At 35.0% G+C, this 15,608-nt stretch overlaps 1 protein-coding gene across 5 annotated transcripts in view; it reads left to right on the top strand.

The window, feature by feature from the left end:
- The window catches only part of LOC131157088 (DNA-directed RNA polymerases II and IV subunit 5A-like), a 49,989-nt gene extending 48,502 nt beyond the window's left edge, over positions 1-1,487 (top strand). For 3 of the 5 annotated variants that reach the window (XM_058110970.1, XM_058110969.1, XM_058110968.1), the window contains 3 exons: positions 368-481; positions 1,062-1,181; positions 1,265-1,487. In XM_058110970.1, coding sequence (XP_057966953.1) covers positions 368-481; positions 1,062-1,181; positions 1,265-1,318 — 288 coding nt within the window. In that variant the 3' untranslated portion in view covers positions 1,319-1,487. Of the gene's footprint in view, positions 1-367; positions 482-1,061 lie in introns of all 5 variants that reach the window. The other 2 variants (XM_058110972.1, XM_058110971.1) reach the window with 1 other exon arrangement.
- The last annotated feature ends 14,121 nt before the right edge of the window (positions 1,488-15,608 follow it).

Here is a 15,608-nt window from a genome sequence, read left to right as displayed (position 1 = left end):
CTGAAATGTTTGACTCTCTCAAAACAGTTTTTGGTGATCTAGAAAACTGGTCCAGTACCTCATCGACAGAAATTCTGAAGGAGTACTGAATCAAGATAATTGTTTTGCCTGATTTAAGTTTTAAAATTGTTTTCAGGAGATTTTTCTGTGCTGCATCACTTGATTTTTTTTGTTTCTTTCAGGCATTGTCGTACCATACAGCTTAATTTGATTATTATTATTATTATTATTATTATTCGTTTTCATTATCCCCTTGGGCCATCTTTCATATGCAATAATTGCTGTTATAGTTACTGTATGGTTTATCATCTTTAATTCTTGGATTTAGAAAGAGGAGATTAATGTTTATTCAATTCTGTGGATGCAGGAGGCTGAGTTGTTGGTGAACATTAAAGAACATGTTCTCGTTCCTGAGCATCAACTTCTTACTGATCAAGAGAAGAAGACTTTGTTGGAGAGGTATACTGTCAAAGAAACACAGGTGAGTTTTGTGCAATTTAGACGTTACTCTTGTTGGATTTCTTAGGGTATGAAGATACAAGATTTTATCAAACAAAGGCAATCAAAGGGAACAAAACTGTTGAATAGATTCTAGAACTTCCTTAGAAATTGTAACATTAGAAGAACACGTCTATAATTGAGCAAGGTGGTTGGCTACTGGATTTCCAGTGTGCTTCATATGGAGTGAAGAACAGCGGTGGAATTGATTTCCAATATACCTTAGCTCAATACAGTATTATATTTTATGAATGCCTCCATGCATAACGAACTTCCCTTTAGGTAAGAGTTAGGTAGACTGCCTTCTGAACTATCTCAACAAGCATGTTAATAGTCGTGCCTTATGTTTCCATCCATGCTGAACACTGTAAGCTGGCTATCATGATTAAAGATCATCATAGGCTTGGAAGATGAAGATTTCCATTGCTTTTCTGTTACTTTGAATGAGCTATTATCCTTAATGTTATGAGAGATTGGTGTGGTGGTCCATATTTCTGTTGATTCTCAATGACAAGTTCCGCAAAAAACTGATATTTCTGTGTTTTCTGTGTTTCGGCATTTAGCTACCTCGGATTCAGGTGACTGATCCAATTGCAAGATATTATGGGCTGAAACGTGGGCAAGTTGTGAAAATCATCCGGCCAAGTGAGACTGCAGGCCGTTACGTCACCTATCGATATGTTGTATGAGTTTTCTCTGGCTTTATATTTGTTGAATTGTCCTCTTGACATCCCAGTTTTAGCTATAGAATTGACTTTTGTTTTAGTTGAAAGTGCAGGTTACACAAACTAAATGGTTGACACAAATGGACAAAATGTAGACATGATCTTGCCAAACTCTGGAACTCATTTTGGTTTACCTAGTGCCATGTAGTTAGCGTTTGCGTGTGAATTTTAGGATCTGAGCACTTAGCAGTGTGTGTGCGTGCTCTATTGTTGTGATTTGCGGCCATTTTCCTTGGGAAATCCTAGTTGTATTTCAGTGATAAACACGAGTAGCTCTCTCTGTCTCTCTCATTTACATTTGAAAACATGGATTTGGATTTTTATAGATTTAGATAAAATGCGTGTCTTTTCAATTGGAAAGGAGCAGAGCCTCTCTCTGCCCCTGTCCTTTTTTTGTTTCAACCTAATTCATCTTTTCAATTGGAAAGGAGCAGAGCCTCTCTCTGTCGTTGTACAGACCTATGTTTGGTTTCGGTTATTTTCACAGTTGTATCTTCTGAGCTCAGGCTTTGATTTGGTTAGCCAGAGTACTATTGGGAAACTTCTTCATGACCAGAATATTATCTATTATTGGACAGCAAATTTCAGGCTTATTTAGTCGTGGAAAATAGCTTTTCTTTTTTATTTTAATTTTTGAAAGAATTATAAAAAGCAAATAATTTTTTTAAAATAATTTTGTAATATTTGTATAAAAAAAATGAATAATTATAAAAGTTTTTGACATTATTTGCCCTGGAGAAGGGGAGGGGGTTTGTGTTGGTAACTTTAGTGTCAATTAAATGCTAGAGTACTCTCCATCAATCCAAAATGTGCTCCCATACATTACTAGTCCTGCCCATGGGGCGTTTAGCACATGAAGGGTTCCCCTTCCTCATCTGGGTTAGTTGTTGGGCGGTACTTCTGCTTCTATAGAAGGGCTTTTTCAGCTTGATCGGCATGGTGTGAAGAGGAAGTCCTTTAGTTTGCCTTTAGGTGTATGAAGGTATCTATTCGGGCTTCTAGACTGCTTCAAGAGCAGGTAGAGCACTGTTCTACAACCGTGGTAAGTACTCATCTCATCTCACATCATCGATGATCCTCTAGATCGAAGAGTTGCCCATGCCTGCTTGGCAAGTAAACTGTGGCTCGTTGAAGTCCTATACCGATCTTCCTAGAACCCATACCACATGTATGCATAAATATTTTGATAGAAAGCCTAGGCAATTTGTGATTTTTGTTGCTATACCCAAGAGAAGGAATTGTGATCGTTCTACATTTTTTTTTCCCCATTACTATCAGGAATCAATTTCCCAAAAAGTTATAAATTTTATCGTTTGGTTTGGCTGAGGCCGCTAAGGTATGCCTGATGGATCTTGGACAAGGCCACTTGGGTTAAATTTGGGTGTTAGTGTTTTAGCAGTGGGCTTTTCTTCTGGATGCATATGGTATATTGGATGAAAGCATTTTCATTCCCTATCTAGTTTCATACAATTATTATTACTATTATTGTTACTATTTTTAATGATCGAAGACCAAAAAAAAACTACCGACCAACTTTATCCGTGCGTATTATAAAGGATAATGAACTTTTTTGTTTTTCTTTTCTGTATAAATATTTTTAAATATAAAAAAAAGAAAGGATAAAACTGCATGCTTGGCCAAATAAAACCAAACCCTACACTGAAAATGTACATTAATTCAAAGGCTTCCAATGAGATCTAACATAATGAAAGATTATGATATGAATTCACGTGCACTACACTGTTGCCTGTGGGCTGTGCATATTTTACCCTTACCACAAGTTGAACTATATTTAAAGAATGATAATTCTTAGATTCATGAGCATAGAAAAAGAAAGCATGCAGTAAACAATGGGCGAGCTCATTGAAAGCAGCTATGCATCCATAATTAAACACAGCATATTTCACTGTTGAAGAATATGATGTCATCTCCCTAACTAATACACAAAGCATTGACAAATCAATGAGATTCAATTTATTGGCATAAGGTGGTGTTTTGGAGTATTTGAATTTGTGTGATCTTAAAAGAAGGAAAAATTATATTTTATCTCGACTCATATAAATTTAAATTTATGGCTCTAAATTACATGCTCCCAAATAACCAATCTTTTATTTCATGTCCTTTTGCAATGCTAGAAGTAATAAAAATAATAATTTTGTTAATAAAAAATAAAAAGAGAAAATGTTAATTGATGTTGGTGGGGAGATCAGTCTTTGCATTTTTATTATCTCATACTGTATTTTAATATGCATAGTGTATTAGAAGACATTAAATAATGTTTCTGAGCCTACTTCCAACCTGCACTATTTTATTAAACGTGGTATCCTTGGCCAACTAGCTAGACACCTATATTTTATGAAATATTTTTTTTATCCAACCTCTCTCTCTCTCTCTCTCTCTCTCTCTCACACACACACACACACACACACAAACCCACAAATTTAACCTCGGTAAGTACATCAATCTCTAAATATTAATTAAAATATATATATATATATATATATATATATATAAGAGACTATATATTTAGGAATGCGTGATGTTTGAATAAAGCCAAAATTTTATGGTTGATGAGTCAAAAAAAAAAAAAAAAAAAACTTATAAGAAAATCATTTTATATAACATTAAACACACACATGCGCGCCAAGGCCCATTGCATCCGCCTAAGCTCTTTCCATGACGTGTTAGAATACCGTTGGTTCTTTATAAAATGAGTGACTCGTGGGATTTTTTTTGTTGCTTGAACAATCATTAAGCAAAACAGTTATATGCTTTAATTTAAAACTCCATAAAAGAATCCTTCCATAATGCGAGGTATAAAATTCGTATCCATACATAATTGTCATGATATGAAAAACACACATGCACACAAATAAAAGTATATATATATATATATATGCAGTGTGCTCATCTCTATATTTTTTATATTGATCACAAGCAAATATTTTAATTCATATATATATGCGTGCTTGTTGCCAAGTCTTGCATATTCTAACCCTTTAGTTGTAGTCAATAAACTTTAGAATTCTCAAATCAAAAAAGTAAAAAAATTAATTCTTTACTAAATTATTTAACAGTAAATATTAAATATTAACTTTTTACAGAGAGAGAGAGAGAGAGAGAGCCCAATTATCATATAAAATAATGGTCATCCAATGGGGAAGTGGATTTGTAAATCAAAGACATATCAAGCAGAATCCAAGATAGATTTGGAGAGGCATGCATAGGGATGTTGGTTTTTGTGAGTTAATTTTTCCAGACAATGCAGATCAAGTGCATGAATGGTTCTATCATTCCCAGTCATATGTGGGTCTATTTTTAATTGTAGGGTCTTCTATTGGACACCTCAAATCCAAAGTAGCCAAGTGGAGAGCTATTAAGCACCTTCACATGTGAATCAGGAGAGCTCTCTTTGCAGTTTCCAAGGTCCCACTCCAGTTGTCCCAAGTACACCGCGACCACAATAATTCAGTCCAAGGGGACTCCTCCTTCCACTTTGTGCCCATTTTTTTTAACTACTATTCTTTAATAATGGAGTATCTCCCACCATGGTTAAACGTGGATTCTTTAAGCATTTCTTCTTTTTTTTTTTTTCTCCTATGACCATCACAAGTAAAGGAGATCTAGGTATTCTAATTTGACTCAATCATGCAACTTTCTTTAAGAATTTTTAAGCATACAACCACATGTTCACCAAAATCACAGGTTGTAAGGATAGTCTGCATATAAAAATGCTACTAGTGGATAAAATTTCTTTTCTTTTTATAGATGCAACTAGTAGATAAAGTTTTTCTCAAATAGAAATGCCAAGTGTTAAAGCCATATATAACATATATGCTATCTGAGAAGGGAGCAACAAGAAAGTAGATTAAATATTTTAACAGATATACACACACATGTGCAAGAAGAGTTTAAATTACATGACGTAAAATTAAGTAGTTGGAGCACAAAAAGAAGTTTATATTGTTGGATCAAAAAACTGTATCAAAGACAATCTATTGGTCAAGTTTTGGTTTTGATTGAGAATTTATGAGATTTAATCACATGGATAAAAGTTAAAATCAAATGAGTGACTTAAAAAACTCAAAAAGATGCACTAATTTCGATTGCATTAATCAGGCTGGTTTTAGTTTGTGACTGAATAGAATCCAAATTCAATTAGCATGTGATACTAGGTGACTTTGAATCTAACCGTGTTACTAGCTAGAAACTATATGCATGACAGGTATGCTTGTAGCATAGATGAGAAGCACAAAAAATTAAGCTGTTTAGTAAGGAGCATTGATGAACAACTTGTGGTGAATCTTTATATGAGCAATTGGATAGTACTTTAACTAGAGTAGTTGAAATAGGGAGAAGGAGCTTGATGGCAACCTGTAGTGCAAGAAAATTATAATGTGCAACCAAACGGTGAACAATCTCAAGAAGTGAATGGTGTAAGCTACTCAAATAAACTGTGAAATAGTCAAAAAGTACTTCATACTAGAGTGGAAGTGAGATACAAATGAGTTTATACATGGGTGAGTCAAATAAATCATTTACTAAAGCTTATTCCTTGGAGAAGTGGCTAGTGCATTGGCATTGTAGTCGTTGAGTGGAGATTAGGCTTGTTGAGTGGAGATTAGGCTTGTTGTACAAAGAGTGAAGATGAGAAACCTACAAGAAATTCTAATTCATGATGTAGTTGAAATGAGGAAAACAAACTCATTGATTCTATGACATGAGGAAATTAGAGTGCATGGTAGGATAAAAAGTACTTCAATAAGTGAATATAATGTGCTACTTAAATAAATATGAAAAATCATTACACTTCAACAGTCAAGTGAGTTTTGATGGATTTATAAGTGATGTAGATGAATAAGTTGTTTGAACTTACAACTTAGACATTGAATACTTATATACAAGTAAGTTAAGACTTTTTAATTATTTCACAACAATAATAAACAACGAAATTACTGATTTACCTTTGAGAACATGCCTGGACCATAATCTTCATTGAGTGCATTTCTCCTTAAGAGCCACCTCGGTGCCAACTATTGTTCTTTTTTAATTTGCTAAAAGCTATTCGTGTGTGTGTGTGTGTGTGTGGTGGGGGGGGGGGGGGGCGCGCTACAATTGTTCTAGGTTTATAGCTAGTCATAGGTCCAATTGGACTTAATTGGTACATTCTTGGTTTATCAAAAGAATGATAAAATAATTTTTTTTTTTATTTCTTTTGTCTTGTAAATAAGCATTTCTTTAAAAGCATAATAAGATTTCCATGAAAGAGGTATAAAGCTCACTACGCAATGTAATTATAGTATGGTGGCCATAATATGACTCTTGTTTGCAAAACAGGTAGGTCAAAATCATGAGGGAGTTCCCTTATGGGGACATGCTTCATTTATGGACAAGGCAACATTTTGGCCCCAATATTGAACAATTGCTTATATAAATAGATGACAAAACATTTATTGAACTTCGCCCAATTGTTTTCCCTAGCTTAATAAAAGGATGCACCTATATTTTTATCCAAAATTTTTACTTAAAATTTGGATAGCAATGATGGTTGGATTTAACTAGCTATATTTATGGTCAATATAATTAGTCAGCACACTAGAGTTCTAAAGTCATTTAAACATATTATGTGACAAATCATGCATGTGAACAAACATAGACAAACCCAATTGGTATGGCCCATAAAGAAAGAAATTAACAAAAACCGTTCTTAAAATGTAAATATTGAAAAGGCTTAATGATAGTTAGTTTCATTCACACTAAAACAATTCATCAACCAAGGCTATAGACATGCTTTGTGCTTAATGCCCTTTTCTTATTTGGAAGCACAAAACAACAATTGCAAATACTAGAAAGTTATCAAGCACCCATTATATGCTAGAGACTCCAAGAAACTTGTTTCCACTCCATTGCTTCTTTCTAATCTTGGTAGTACTAGAGGGCTAAGGTTGAAGCATTCTTAGAAAAATTTTATTTTGTGAGTTTATTTTCCAAATGTTATACTGATCATGTGTCAAAACGTAGGTTTATTGCACAAAGGTGATGCTGGTTTTCTTCTGTAGGTTCATTGGATAAATGTCATTATTATCTTAAGATCACGAAGCTATTTGACTTAGCGGATAAATTCTTGTGTTAGTATAGTTGGTGTTGTTAGAAATTCTGAGAAAGGTTATGGTGATCTGACACAATAAGGCAATTGCACTCCACTTAATTATTTTTATGTTAGGCTTCAATTGCACATAGCCATAATTTTAAGATTCAAGTTGTATGACTGAAAGTGCAATTCCTTATGGAAGATTTGGGCCATCTAAATGAAAAAAAAAAAGTATCAATAGAGCTTTGTTCACCTAGAGAAATATGAATGAAAGATCTTCAAATTGTAGACCCCTTCATATTCATACTCTTGAGCAGAGCAAATGATAAGGCTACGACAATAGTTGCCATGATGATATCTAATCTCAACGAGATTGGACAGACATGGGATGCTTAAAGTGTGACATCATAACCATCATTTTCCTATGTGACGAGGATGACAGTCATGTATGGTGACATATCTAGGATGATGAGTAAGGTACTGAGCCAGGAAATCCCCAAATCAAATATAAAGAAGACTTAAAAAAAAAAAAAAAAAAAAATCCAAAGAAGAAGAAGATTAGAAAAAAAAAAAAAAAAATTTACTTGGTAAGTGAAACAAGTTGCTAACATCAACTACCATTCAATTAAGACATCTTGGATGAACCATTTTCTGGGACCTTTTAAACAACCTTAGATGGGCAGTTAAAATGACATGAAGGAACTAACAAATAATATGGAGAAATTTAGAACCATTATAATGTTTCATTTGACCTTTGATGCAATTATGGGCCGAGCTTTTATTTTTGATTTTAAAGGTGCGACTTGCCTGGCTTGGAATTTAGATCTACCACCTAATTTAATTAGTAACATTGACAATATTTGTTATTGTTCATCCTTGGATATGTACAACGGAAACACACAATCACACACGAATCAATCAACAACCACCAATGCAATCACTCAGTGATGAAATATACTCAAGAAGTAAACACTCAGTAATGAGAAGAATAAAAAACACAAGCAAAAACACAAGATTTACGTGGTTTAGCAATTTGCCTACATCCACAGGAGCAACAACATCTTTTCCACTATGAACCTTGCCAAAGCCTACAATAGGGTTACAAATCAATGATTATATGTGAACCCTAAACGTATGGGAACCTTGGATCATATCTAAACAATCCCTGTAGCAATCCTTAGAGGAAATTCCTCTGATTAGCCCAATCTATTGGCCCCTGAATTCAAAATACGTAACTTGTGCAAATCGAAACTGTTGACGGTTTGGAGCAGAAAGAAAATACCTCTGCATTCTGCCTGAAATCGTCAACGGTTAGAGCCCAAACCTTCGACGGTTATCATCCTGTTTGCAAACTGCTCTCATGCTCTAGCCCCTCGCTTCACGTAGCTTCCCTTGGTACATGCGCTTCCGCTCAAAATATGAGTTACATCCCCAACAATCTCCACCTTGGTGAACATTCACCACCTTGGAAATCTAAAAGCATAACTAGTGCTCCACCCAGGACAATAGATTTGGGCTCATCTCCCATCTAGCACTTGGAAACGTTGATAAAGTCCAAGCAATGCTTGAACTTTTCTGTTGTGACCGGATTTGTCAGCATATCAGCTGCATTGTCAGACATATGAACCTTCTCAAGAAGAAGTTCTTTTGAAGTAACTAGTTCCCTAACCCTGTGATACCGCACATCAATGTGCTTTGTCCTCGTATGGTACACCTGATTCTTTGTTAAGTAAATGACACTCTAACTATCACACTGTAGCAGAATTCCACCTTACTGGACAACCAGCTCTCTAACCACCGTAAGCCATAACGCTTCCTTGGCAGCCTCAGCCACTTCCATCTACTCTGACTTGGTAGTAGATAAAGCCACAAGCTATTGCACCACATACCTCCAATAAAGAGGTCCTCCCACAAGGGTAAATATGTACCCTGTGGTGGACCTCCTGTCATTTAGATCTCCTGCGTAGTCAGCATCCACGTACCCTGCTACCGATGGATCATTCTATTGTGCATTGAACACTATGCCTTAACTGGTCGTACCCCTTAAGTACCTTCACTTCATAGCCTCCCAGTGCTATCAACCCCGATTCGAGAAGAACATGCTCACCACAATGACATCATGTGCCAGGTTCAGCCTCGTACACACCATAACATACATTAGACACCTCATTGCACTAGCATATGAACCCTTGACATATCACGAACCTCATCATCCATCCTTGGGCATTGGGCGGTAGACAAGCTGAAATGACTCGCCAAAGGCATGCTCACCGGCCTAGCATTAGTCATGCTAAACCTCTCCAGCACCTTCTCCACATAGCCTCCCTGAGATAACCATAGTCTCCCTGCAGTTCTGTCCCTGTGAATCTCCATGCCAAGTATCCTTTTGGTTGCACCCAAGTACTTCATGTTGAACTCTTTTCACAACAAAGTCTTCAACCGATTTACCATGGTCATGTATTTAGCTGCAATCAGCATATCGTCAACATATAGTAGTGGAAATATAAGAGACCCATCCATAAGTTTCCTCACATAGACGCAACAATTGTACTCACACCTCCTATAGCCTATATGGGTCATGTTGGTTGCCCCAGCCCGGGAGTATATAGTCTAGAGGGGGTTTGAATAGACTCTTTTCGCAGAATACGTATTTTTCTACAAAATAAAAACTCTTTGCAAGATACAAGACATTATATTGCACTATGAATATAAATCATGCACAAGATATAAAATAAAGAGTGTAAGGGAGAGAAAGAACAACACCGGTATTTTTACGTGGTTCGGCATCAAGCCTACGTCCACGCCTTAGCACCAAGGCAAGGATTCCACCATCCATTATAATTGATCCTTCCGTAGTGGAGCAAGCCTTACAAACTTGGGAACAAATCCCTACCGCTCACAAAGAGCCTTTATCAATTCGGTTCACAAAGAACCTTACAACATGGTTCACAAAGAACCTTTCACACGAAGATGGAAGATTACAAAGAATGCTCCTTACAATGAGCAAAAATGATTTAAAACTCAAACCTCACACTATTCTCTCAAAAATTGAATCAAACACAATAAGTGAGTAAGAGAGAATGAGCACATGTAATGAAGAACTAATATGCAATGTGCTAGGTTTTGTATAAAATGATGTTTTTTACTAACAATGATCGAAGACCTTCAAAACCATGTTAATACAAGTTTAATAACTTATATTTATAGCCCAAGAGCCTTAGGAGCCATTAACTAGCCGTTGCGGGAAAGAAAAATATTTTATTTGGCAAACTAGCCATTTTCCGCCCGTTAGTGTCATTTTGCCCGTTGGACTCGTCAACGAATCCCCTGTGTTCGTCGACGAGGTCCTTAAATTAGAAAAATTCATAAAAAAGAAAGTTGTGGAATTTTGTCTCAACTTTCCAGGGACACCAAGATCGTCCCATTTGGACAGTTCTATAAAAAGTTATGCCCAAAATACCGAAAGATGTTCAGGACTTAAGGTTGCACTATGGTAGTGACGATTGCTTTGTTTTTTCCTTGTCAAAAAGCGTTTTAATGACTTAAAACATTCTTAGACAAAAGTATATGAAATATATTGAGTCTAATAAAGATTAAAACTTGTCCAAGTGAGTTTACCCATAAATATAAGATATCTTGTTTTATGAAAACATATTTGAAAACTCGTTTCGATATCTTATATGCTTAGTATGTCCTTTATTGAAAATATGCTTGACTTTTAGGACTTTAGGACGTAGAGCTAGTTTTTTAAAATCGGGACCAAGTTTTGAAAATGTTTATAACTCATATATTACTTAACACTTGTCCCATTTTGAAAACTTAATTGAGTATAGGATTATTTTGACAACCTCTTTGTTTTTACTTTGAAAACTATGAATTGTGAGTTTGTTACTTTTGTGTAGATCCTATATGCGCATGTGTCCTAGTATGCTTATGCAATGGCTCAACTCTTACTTAGAAATCATGCAAGACACACACCGCAAGAGTTATAAGACGCACTCACTCACACAACCCTTATTACATTTAATTTATACACAATAAAAACTCTGGGATGTGCTTTGGTGCTTCTAAGTCAGTGTTCTTCCGATCTTTTCTATTTGATGTCTACTAGGTCCGATCTTTGCTTCTGATTTGGCAACTCTGTGTATCTGACACTTTGTACCTATACTAGATAAGATCTACAAGGATGGAAAATACTAGAAACAACGAATAGGTTAATATCATCAAAACATATAAACCAAAATAGTGTAGCTGACAGGGCTAACAGGTCATATATGCCTTAAACCTCTTGTACCATTGCCTCAGAGACTGCTTTAGTCCGTATAGTAATTTCTTCAATTTGCAGACTAAGTGCACCTGCCCGAGTTGGCTAAACCCTTCTGACTGTGTCATGTAAATCAGCTCCTCCAAATCATAATGGAGGAATGCAGTCTTTACGTCCATATACTCTAGATGCAGATCATGTTACACCATTAGTCCTAACTCTACTCTAATGGAAGTGTGTCTGACCACAGGGGAGAAGATTTCATCATAATCTACTCCCTTCCTCAGCGAGTACCCCTTCGCTACTAAGCGAGCTTTGCACTTATCTCTTTCCCTTTCTGAAACGACTTCCTTCTTCCTGTATACCCACTTGCATCCAATTGTCCACTTCTCAGCAGGAAGCTCCACTAAGTCCCATGTCTATTTTTTATGAAATGACTCTATCTCCTCTAGTATAGCGCCTATCCAGATACCCTTTTTCTCACTATGCACGACTTCCTGATAGGTAGTCACTACAAAAAAAAAAAGGGTTATTAGTGAAGGATCAAAACCGTCACTAATAATCACAAAATCATCATTAATAGTATTAGTAACAGTTTTATTAGTATTAGTGACAATTTTGAATTAGTTGCTATACCTACCGTTACTAATAACTATTAGCGACGAATTTTACATGACTTCCTTAGGACTCAAAAACAACTATAATAATCAAATAATGCAAATGAATCCATGATTGATAAAAATTTCACTTAGCATATGCAAAAGTAAATTTAGAGATGAAGTTCAAAATTCATTTGAACTTCACTCATCCTTTCAAAAATGTTTTAACATTCAGCACACTATAATCATTCTCACAAATATGGTATATGACTTTGATTATTTTGGAAAAAACTTAACAAATTTTTGGCAGCATGCCGCCTATAAATAGAATATTTCCCAAACCTACAAGTCACAAAAACATGCAATTCACAAGAATTTGGCATCATATAGATGTTCAATGTGCTCAAGACAACCTTAGGATTCAAAAAAAATAAAATAAAATAATGATATGCATGAAAGTCCATAGAATTACATTTTCCAAAATTATAGAAGTTTAGAAAAAATTTGGCAGCATTTCGTCTGTAAATAGGACACTTTCCATATAGATATACTCCAAACTTGGTTGTTTACAATAAACAGTTCACAATAATCCAACCAGTAATGAATTTTATGAGTGCACAAGATCTTCATATTAGTAGACAATAAAAAACACACACAACATACAACTAAGGATGTTGCATAACCTAACTGAGAGGAATAGTGTTCCTAAACAATTCTCAAACCAAACATAAAACCAAATTTGGGAGCCAACAAAGGAAAGATAAGGAGAAAAAAACATAAAATAGAGTGTCCAATAATCAATTCAAATGAATCAGCTTTAGAGGACATCAATACTATGATACCATGTTGTAAAGTTAGAGATGTAGAAGAGGAAATAGAAGAAGATATGAGAAAAATTAGGCAATAGTTTCTTGGATTATACATACAACTCCAAGTTCACCCTCTTATATATTAATAATAATAAGACATGAAAAACTAGTCCGTCTAATCCTAATGTATAAAGCTGTCAATTAATGTACAGAAGTGTAAACTTGTCATCATAATTCTTGAAAATCAAAATAAAACCTCACCATGTGTTACATTTTCACTTTCATTCTATTAGCATAACATGAATAAAAAGTTCCATCCATTGGGCTTTTCTAACTTCGCAAGAAAAAAAACAACATAAAATAATGGTTTCCATTATTAGAAGTTCATTTCAGTGCATCATATTAAATAAAATAGGGCAGAACAACAAAAAGTTTTTGCACATCCTCGAAATGACTTAAGGGAAACATGAACATGAAAAGCCATCCACATACAACGACAAATATGAATATTAGATGAGCATCCAAGTTTTCTAAAACCAAAGACACCCTGAACTAGTTTCCAGCCAACATTTCCATTACTATCGAATAATATAAACCAAGTGTTGGACATGAGTGCATATATCTAGCATGCTAAAGAGTAACGCCTATCCAAAACAGCTTAACTTATTAAAACTAGAGCATACAAATGTGCAACTCAGTCCAACTGAGCTCAACAATAACACATATTTTTAGGACAATTTCTAGAAGGAAAGAAGTCAACAAAAGAAATGCAATGACATTCTTTTGCTCATGAAAACTACGGTCCATTTCTACTAGCAAAAAATTCAAAAATTTGTCTCCACGTAAGATCATAGTCTGTCCCAAGTACAACCAGAATCAATAATTTGTCAACATAAGACACATGTATAAGCATAATTAGAACATTACACCAGTCTATGTTTCATGACATTTTAAACGACTCATGTTTTAATGTTCATATAGCAAATACAACTTGAATGTGAAACCAGCTCACACATTAAAACACACATGCACATGAAAATTGATAGGAAAAAAAAGTCTTACTGTTTTTATTTGTATAATTAGAAGATATTTCAATTAGTGTAAACAAAAACCAACATGTTCATCATTCCCACATCAAATATATAAATTGTACAATTCCAACCTACATCAAGGAGGAGATAAGTGAAACACATAAATTGTACAATTCCAACACATGCACAAAACCCTAGCCTCTAATTCCACAAACTGCTTGTTCCAATCCTCAACTTGTTAGCTTTGGTGTATTCCCAAGAGGGGGGCGGGGGGTTAATTGCGTATTTAAAAATTATCGCCTAGGTCAATTGGTTTTAACAACAATATTACTCAACCTAGGGTCTGTCTATGCAATTATAAACTCAATCATTCACAATAGTAAAATATAAACATTCATGTGCTAGAATTTAAAATGCGAAAATTAAGAGCACGCACAAGAACTGTTATCGGGGTTCGACCAACTGTGCCTACGTCCCCGCCTCTAACTCGCAAGCTTGAGGATTCCACTCAAGCTCACTTAATGGGTGGAGTAGCACCGGTTACAACCAAGTCAATTAGCACAAGGCTGATCTCAACTTTTACAAATTCTCCTTGCGAGGCGGAGAATGCCCTAATAATCCTTACGGGCTGGATTATCGCCCCCTTAGGCCATGCCTAGAATACAATTGAATTACAATACAAATTGTGTACAATATAATGCTTCTATGATAAGCAGATATGTACCAATACAGATCAATCAAATGCACATCAACTACATAGGTAAATGTAAGCTCAGTGATGTGTATTTTTGTGCAAGCCACACTCAACAAGATATAATCGCAAGAATGTTCAAGAGTGTTCAATACAAGCAATATCCTTGAAACTAGATAAAGTAAATTTCAATAGCTAATAAAGATTCCAAAGATATCAATCAAATATTCAAACTAGCTCAATAAATTTTCTTCAATGAGATAAGCACACTACTAGTTTGAAAAATATTTTAACTTGTTGAAAGTATTTTTGCACAACAAAAATCAAAGCTATGGGAATCTTGCAACAACTATGCAAAGACCCCTAAGCTTGCTAATCTATCCCAACAAAGATTTATAATATGAAATCATTGGGATAAAACTTAGCCAAACTCCCAAAAAAATAATATCAATAATCAATCATGCAAGTGGGAGTTTTAGCACTATCTAGCAATTACAATCACACTCACTAAACTCTTACCATACCAAGATGTATCAAAGGAATGAGTATTTGAGGCTATTTGAGCAAAGTAGGATTTTAGTGTAGAGAGGATTCTTGGCTAATTATTTTTGTTAATTAATTTCTAATCTTCACAAATGAGCCTATATTTATAGGCAAGGTTAAAAATATAATCGTTTGGGACCTTCAAGGTATTATTAGAAAAGTTCTAAAATGTTTAGGAAGTATTAACCCAAATTAGCCTGTGTTTACCTCAGTTAAAATAATTTTAACCCGACAAGGTTCGGGTGGCTAAACCAAGGTTCGGTCGCCTGACCAAACTCATTTTTAAAAATCCTTAAAAATAGTTCAGCAGCCTGAGTGTAGATTCAGTAGTTTGAACAAAAGTCAGAAACATTTTTT

This window comes from Malania oleifera, chromosome 6, assembly GCF_029873635.1.
Source record: "Malania oleifera isolate guangnan ecotype guangnan chromosome 6, ASM2987363v1, whole genome shotgun sequence".
Taxonomy (NCBI): domain Eukaryota; kingdom Viridiplantae; phylum Streptophyta; class Magnoliopsida; order Santalales; family Ximeniaceae; genus Malania; species Malania oleifera.
The sequence above is the reverse complement of the archived record's forward strand: the minus strand, read 5'-3'. Positions and strand labels throughout refer to the sequence as shown.